Source organism: Clupea harengus, chromosome 7, assembly GCF_900700415.2.
Source record: "Clupea harengus chromosome 7, Ch_v2.0.2, whole genome shotgun sequence".
Taxonomy (NCBI): domain Eukaryota; kingdom Metazoa; phylum Chordata; class Actinopteri; order Clupeiformes; family Clupeidae; genus Clupea; species Clupea harengus.
The window spans coordinates 21,652,421-21,660,117 of NC_045158.1; the positions used below are offsets into that span (position 1 = coordinate 21,652,421).

At 44.6% G+C, this 7,697-nt stretch overlaps 1 protein-coding gene across 3 annotated transcripts in view; it reads left to right on the forward strand.

Moving 5' to 3' along the window:
• Positions 1-4,996, forward strand: part of grin1b (glutamate receptor, ionotropic, N-methyl D-aspartate 1b) — a 29,551-nt gene extending 24,555 nt beyond the window's left edge. For 2 of the 3 annotated variants that reach the window (XM_012817777.3, XM_031570846.2), the window contains one exon: positions 4,921-4,996. In XM_012817777.3, coding sequence (XP_012673231.1) covers positions 4,921-4,986 — 66 coding nt within the window. In that variant the 3' untranslated portion in view covers positions 4,987-4,996. Of the gene's footprint in view, positions 1-2,175; positions 2,287-4,920 lie in introns of all 3 variants that reach the window. The other variant, XM_012817776.3, reaches the window with a different exon arrangement.
• The last annotated feature ends 2,701 nt before the right edge of the window (positions 4,997-7,697 follow it).

Sequence of the window (7,697 nt, forward strand, 5' to 3'; positions counted from 1 at the left end):
CATTTCCTCTCTGGACAGGCATACATCGCGCCATTACAAGCATGAGACCAAACATATGGTACACAAAGGAAATGTTTCTTTAACGTTTGCGTTAAGAACGTTTTGAAAGCTCTGATGAGCCATGCTATACATAGACCTAAACCTGCATTTAGCTGAGAGCAGAGCAAGCGGAAGCATCTTTAAAACATATGGCAGAACGGGAAAAAAATGCCGTTTCTCTGCCTTGGCTTCCACAAGAACAGCCCTAAAGTCAGCATTGCTCATGTTAGAGGTTCCATGCCAATGTTTGCCAAGTTCATAACCGTGAGCCAAATCCTCCCACACACAGCCCACCAGGAGCGCTGCGATGGGACTTATAATTAGGCTAGAAACAAACAAGCTGCGAGAACAAAAACCCTTCCAGCTCTGCTGAGAATGGGAAACTGTTCTTTATTTTTTTATTTTTTGAAGGCTCTCTAACATCCTGTGGCAGGTCAGGGCTCATCTGAATATTTTAACCCACACACCAGCCTGGATTTTATTAGAGTTCAAATACAAGACTGCAGCTAATGCACACCAACCAATGAACTCCTCCATTTTCAGTTAGAATCTATTGTGGTTGAGCACAGTTTTTGCATACTCTCAGAATTCTAGAATCAGTGATATCACCATGGTGATGTAGTTCTGAACATTCTAACCCTGATTCTGATTGGCTAAGTTTGCCATGGCAACATTTGCACATCAAACCCCATTAGCCAGGTGCAGGTGTGGACCCTGGGTGTCTTTAGATGCCTCAGCGGCTTGCCAGGCCCTCAGTGATGGAGATGAAAGCTGCGAGAGTTCAAAGAGAATCTGAGCGCTCAGTCTCATTGGGTCTACTCCCAGCCAAGGAGCTGATGACCTGCCTCTCCTGAGCATACCGCTGTTGTGAAGAAGATTCATGGGTGTTTTTTTTCTCCCGAACATGATCTATGTATTGGTCTAGCTTCCACATCCAACCAATCCACATGTCTTTAAAAAAGATAAAAGATCTGATTATCACTGGAAGCATCAGGTACAGTATTATATGAGTACAAAAACTGAATGTTTGGTGTTGATTGGTCAATGAGTCCGAAGCTGTAACATTCCTGGGTTTCATTGAGTGCAATAAAGCCCATGCTTGACAGATTGAATGGGATGTTGTTGGCCTTGGTAAAATATCATATCATTCATTCTGCATTTCCTTTTTGAGTTTCATGTACTGCATGTCCTGTGGCTGAACTCACAACCCCCTCCCCAACCCCTGCCAACTGCCCCACCCCCCCTTACCCTAAAACTGCCCCGCCCCTCTCTCAGTGCCTCGCTCTCGCCCCAGACTGTGCCGTGAGGACCATTATACCGTGCCACAGGTATAATGCATAGCAGTTGTCTTAAGTTTTTCTATTTACTGATTAGTTAGTCATGTTTTCCATTTTGAAGTATTATCATCCCTTCTCCAAAGTGACCACTTTTTGTCTCTACTGCCTTTCTTTTTTATTAATTTTTTTAATTAGCTTTTTTATTTTGCCTACTTTACTGTGCTAGTGCCTTTGGTTTTCATTTTTGAGGAGAATTGTGGATGGTTCTGTATATTTTCTATCATGCCATCCAAAACAGCCCTCTTCCTTCCTAGGGTTTAAAGCTGTAAGTGAACGCTAGTTAACATTCAGCTGAGTCTCTGTCCACACGCTCAAAATGTATGTCTCTGAGTCCTCTGGAGGAGCCGCAGGATGCCTATTTTGTGACAGATGAGAACATTCATGGAAGTGGACAGGACACACTGCCCAGATAGCACCCAAATCTGGAACGGATCAGGCCGCGGTCCAAACCACGTCAGGGCCAGATCTGGGCCAGAGATGAGTGTTATCGGGGGATTTAATTGGCTGAACAATGAGGAAGGAAGAAAAGTACTGAAGAGTATAGTTACGTGTAGAAAAGTACTGAAGAGTATAGTTATCTGAATAAAAGTCATATAGAATATAGTTATCTGATTTAAAGTACTGAAGAGTATAGTTATCTGAAGAAAAGCACAGTAGAGTATGCTTATCTGAAGCAGGTGTAGCAAGCGGGGGGGAATGATCTAAGTTGCAGATTGAGAGAAATGGCTGTCTGAGAGGGTTAAGCCAAACACACTCCACCAGTGAGGGAAAATAATTCTTCTACATATATTTATTTTAGGATAGAAAAGTTGGTAGAGCAGAGCCCGACCCCAAAACGAAAGGCTCTTTTAGGTCCGTCAGTTCCTCCATGGCCTCCAACATCAAGAGACGTAGGGCCTCCAAAGACACGGTAAGGAGTCGAAAGAAACGACGCCCTCCCTGTAAATCTCTCTATCTCTCTATCCAGATCTCTCTCTCCCTCTCTCTTTCCCTATCAGTCCCCAAGTCCCCACTCTTCCCCCCTCCCCCCCTTATCACCTCTCTCTCTCTATCCTGTCATCGCAGCTCTTCTCCAAACCATCTCATCTCAGACTCTTTCTCATCTCACACATAGAGCTCCAGTCATGGCCACGTGTCTGTAAGTCAGTCATCAGTATGCCATCCAGACTTCTTGTGGGAAAGCCCAATCAGGGACGCTAGGTGGCGCTAGGGAGCATGTAGCAGGCGGATCCTCTGTAGGGGTGCTGTAGTGTTGAGCTTTTTTCTCCCTGCGGGGCTACGGGGCTAAGGTACAGTAGCGGTCCTCCACGCTGGTCTTTCTCCTGCTGCTAACCTGGATGTGATTTTCCTCTGTGCTCCACATATTTGGTTTGTTGATCTTTATATGTGTGTGTCTGCGTCTGCCCCAATCCCCCCACCCCCACCTCCCTTACCCCACCTCCCACCTCTTCACACATCCCTGTCCCGTAACAGAGTCTCTGTCCATGTCCTGCGCTTGCCTCTTTTTATCTCTGTCTCATCCGTTACCGTGATGTCACGTCCTGTCATCTCCCCCATAACGCCCACTCAATGCACTGCATCACTATGACGGCCAAAGAAATTGACATGCTTTGGAAAATAAATGATAAAAAATATTCTTGACCCTTTTCTTCCACAGGAGGGTAAGGTCCCAGTTTTTTTACAAATGCAATGTCTTCTTTTTTTTTTACAGCCGTGTTATGGCGGGTTAATTCTGTTCACCGGTACAAATATGGCTCCTATTCCATACTGAGCTTTCAGAGTTGCGTTTGCAAACTTCTGAAGTGCTCGAGGCTTGTACTGAATCAGATCAGCCAGTTATAAACTCCACAGAAGACTCTGTCTCCTCTCAGTATGAATTAATCACAGAAGAAATGTTGAGAAGCTCTCGTGGGTTTAAGGGCACTGTACACAGTTTTTACTTCATCATGTGATCCCTGGTTCTAGGTGCCAGGCCCTGAGGTCTCTGTGGTTCCAGAAGCGATCTCACAAATACAGTTTCGGGTTTAGATTAGGAGAACACTGTGTCCTTGCTGTTCCACAGTCAATACTGTGTATTTTTTATATCTGTTAAAAAAAGAGGCTGAAAATCAATTCTGTTTTAATTTTTAATGACCAGTGTGCAAAAGAATACTCCGGCACACAGTGTAAAGAAGTTTCTACTTTTCTTTATTTTCCCCTGCCGACGGACTCCACTACAGCCAGAATTGTGTAAATAATGTATCACAGAGTAATCCTGCACCATACTGGGAGACTGACAACTTTTTGCTGACTTCCTTGACTTTAGCCCAAGTTTGAGACGGGTTTCTGTCAGGGTAGAACAACAGAAGGAGGTGACAAATGGCTTCAGTCGCTTCAAGAATCAATCTCCAGTTAAGGATATCAGATTCATCACTTCTGACGTTTAATTAGTGCTCTGTAGGGAGAGTGGTATTTTCAGATGAGAGTGTGTCGGTGTGTGTTCAGACTAGGCAGGACTAAACTCAGCACAGACGTGACTCTTTAACTGCTGTCTCTCCATCCCAGACGTGACTCATCGTTTGATTTGATATCAGTGTTTCTTTATCAATGGATTTGAATGGAGTTTTGACTGTCGGTGTCCACACCACATATCCCCCTGTTTCTATCTTCTCCTCTCAGCATGGCCTGTGAACTGTAGTAGATTAGATCTCTATCTCATGCTGTTCAACTGCCTGCCCCCAGGGGGCGCTGTGGCTCCTGATTCGGAATGATGAACCGGTCAGGAAATAGCTTGTGACGGAGGCTAAGTAATTGGTTGAAATGGTGTGTGGTGTAACTGAATGAGAATTTCTCCACAAAATAAGACATGATTGACTTGAACATCAGCTGTCAGTTTCATTTAAAAAAGCACTTAGTGGGTATTCGTATCAAAATGACATGTAGACTACCCAATGATACCTAATTGGAAGTTACGCAACACTGTCAGCAAGATTTTAATGTTACTACGTGCAATTCTTATTCGTAACACCACACAATCCGCTGTAATGATAATAATAAAATAAATCAAAGTAAGTCATGCCAACATGTTGGTAGGACTAAGACTCTTAGTCCACCCATCCGAATATGTTTGCATGGACCATGATGGTGACTGAAGATGGGGCTGGTCTGGCTATGATCCAGGTTCAGTATCTGCCTTCATAGCTATTGCGCCGTGAGCTTGCTCAGTTCGCTGGTTTTTATATGTCACTTCCTGCGACCTCACAAGCATTCCGAATCAAGGGCAGACAGCCCTTCACGGGGGGCGGGGTCTCTAGCTTTCTTCATGGATCCGAGATGGACTGGCTGAAAATAAATAAATTAAAGAACTGACAGACTGGGATCAGAGGTGACTCTGCTCCGATCCAAGCCACGTCTGGGCCAGGTGAGAGGCAGAGTCACCTACTCCCCGGGTAGTGTGTGTGTGTGTGTGTGTGTGTGTGTGTGTGTGTGTGGTGTGTCTGCATCCGTGTATAGTGAGTAAATTCTTTTTTTCCGTGTTTGTGCTTGTCTTTCCTCTTGTCCTCAGCCCTACCCCACGGATATCACAGGGCAGCTGAACCTGTCGGACCCATCCGTCAGCACCGTGGTTTGAGTGGAGAAAAGAAAGAGAGAGAGAGAGGGGGGGAAGCGAGAGAGAGAGGGAGAAGGAGACAAAGAGAGACTGGAAGCTTTTTGGGCGACGAGGGGGCAGGAGACCGGAGACAGGACCAGCATTGCTTCTTCGACTGGGTCCAAACGTGTGGAGCCACTCACTCACTAACACCCCACCCCCCTCCCCCCCGGGCCTACGACACCGAGCCACAACAACACTTAGCCAGAGAGTCACTTTGACACACTGTACCAATCTGCTCTGGAGCCAAACACACACACACACACACACACACTTGTGCATACAACATACACACACACACTCAGACCCACACACATACTCATACACATACACATGCGTGCATTCACACACGCACACACTCACACTGGTGCATACAACATACACACACACACTCAGACCCACACACATACTCACACACACTTAGACCCACAAACATACACACACACACTCAGACCCACACACATACTCACACACATTCACACACGCACACACACGCACACACAGGCACGCACACAGACACACACACACACTCACCATGTCTGCCACCCAGAGACCTGAGCCTGCACAATGATAGCTTTATGTTTATTTTTATAATCTTCCAGTTGATGTTCTTCTGATGGACACTGCACTGCTGAGATACGACATTTCATGACGCTCTGTGACTCACACGTGATCATACTCAACGCTGTGAAATAAGATTTGTTTTTCTCCGTAAGCTAAACCAACTGTATTTATTAATTTAGATGTATTATAGATTTCATCCCATACTGATTGTTCATAGTGTGTGGTGGTGTGTTCTTTTCTACCTCCACACTCTCTTAGGGCGAGAACATGTAGCCAAGCTCACCCAGTATTTTCTAAATGTCTTTGGCGTGTTTCCTTTGTGAGGCCGTATCGTTATTGCCAACACTTATTTATCTGTGGACTTTGTACAGCTCCAATGGAAGAGCCCCAGAGTGCAGCTGACTCTGGCTCAGGTCTGGCTGAGTTATGGCTCAGGTCTGGCGTCGAAACGGCCCAGCATCGCCTGCCATCGGGGGGTGTAGCCTAGCCTTAGCATGCATCACTGTAAATACTGGAAACTGTGCTGGGTTGCACATAGCTGCGTTTTTATAGTAGATAGATTCTTCTCACTGCCTTTTCCAGAAGTAATAATCTAGTCTTGTATCGTGGCTCAGGCCCTTGTGTCCAGCCTTACACTAACTGGACTCTTTCACTTTCACTTCAATGATCTCCCTGCCTCCCTCCCTTCAGTTCATCAGTGACTCATGTAGGTTATGCTTCGTACGAGGATAAGATGAGTTCAGGATATGCACAGTGCACTGTAGCGTTTCACTAGTCCCCTGCTGTACCTGCTAGCGTAAAGAGGCCCGCTGGAAGCAGCCCAACATCAGTACAGGACGTTTCAGGCCTTTGTTTGAGGAGGTGTGATCCTTCAGGTCCTTTGAAATTCCCTGTAGTGATCTCTGCTCCGTTCTTTTATCAGCTCGATATGCACTTCCCTCTCACTGCTATGTACTGGACTAATGGAACACAGAAATACTGAGACATGCAAGACCTGTGATTCAACCTCCTTGTGTGGAATATTTATTACGACATAACATGCATAATTAACATAGATGTAATTAACATGCCAGATAGTGCTCCCTGTCTTATTATGGGATGCCTAATTGGTATTCCTTCACTGGTGTGTGTACATGGCCTGGCAAATGGTGTCAATTCCTGCTGAAATACTGACTAGCACTACTGTCTTAAACAATCGGTGTGAAGGTTCCACTCATTATTGTGTAAGATTAATGACAGACGTGAGTTTGTCAATTAGAATCTATTTTATTATATAAGATAATACAGCGTAAATTACTCCATTCTTAGATGATGTCTCCCTTTTTAATGTGAGAACAAATGATAACATTCGGATATCAAAGGGTTTTATGGTGTGTGTGTGCGTGTGTGTGTGCGTGTGTGTGTGTGTGTGTGTGTGTGTGTGTGCGTGTGTGTGTGTGTGTGTGTGTGTGTCATGTAAGAGGATATGCTTACTGGTGGTGTATGGTTGTGATCACTGTCGTGTTTAGGACTTAAAGTCTCGTAGCCTGAAGATGCCACAGTGTTAGGAGATAGGATGAACTGTATATCGATATTCTTTTAATAGACTGCATATGTCACTGTCATATAGTGGTCAGTTAATCCAACCACGCCTAACATCTTCACTTGGAACAAGAACACCCAAATGGGGGACTAAGAGAAACAGAAGCTGTGGTGTTCATCAGGCTACAGTCAAGTGATGAAGGGTTTCTGGTAGGCATAAAGGAAGCTCAGAGATACTGCTCGATACTTGCACTGCACTCCGTGCCGTGGAGAAAAAGCAGCTGTTAAAACTATCTAGACTTGAACACAATGTAACAAACCATTAGCTAGCATTAGACACATATCTAAACTTTTCAAGACTTTTCTGGGGACATTTCTATGTATTTGTAGAGATTTAAGATAGCATAATAAATATTGCTAAGCATCTGTCTTGTTTTATACCACCAAATGTGCTTTGATCAAACCATTCCTTTCTGAGTGCGACATTTCTATTTAAATTTAGATCATTTAAAGTGTATCTCTGACATAGACCATGTATTCTGATATACTACTGTGCCAATAAAATCAATATCACATGTGACGATTTCTGATGTGCACTTTCTCAGGCT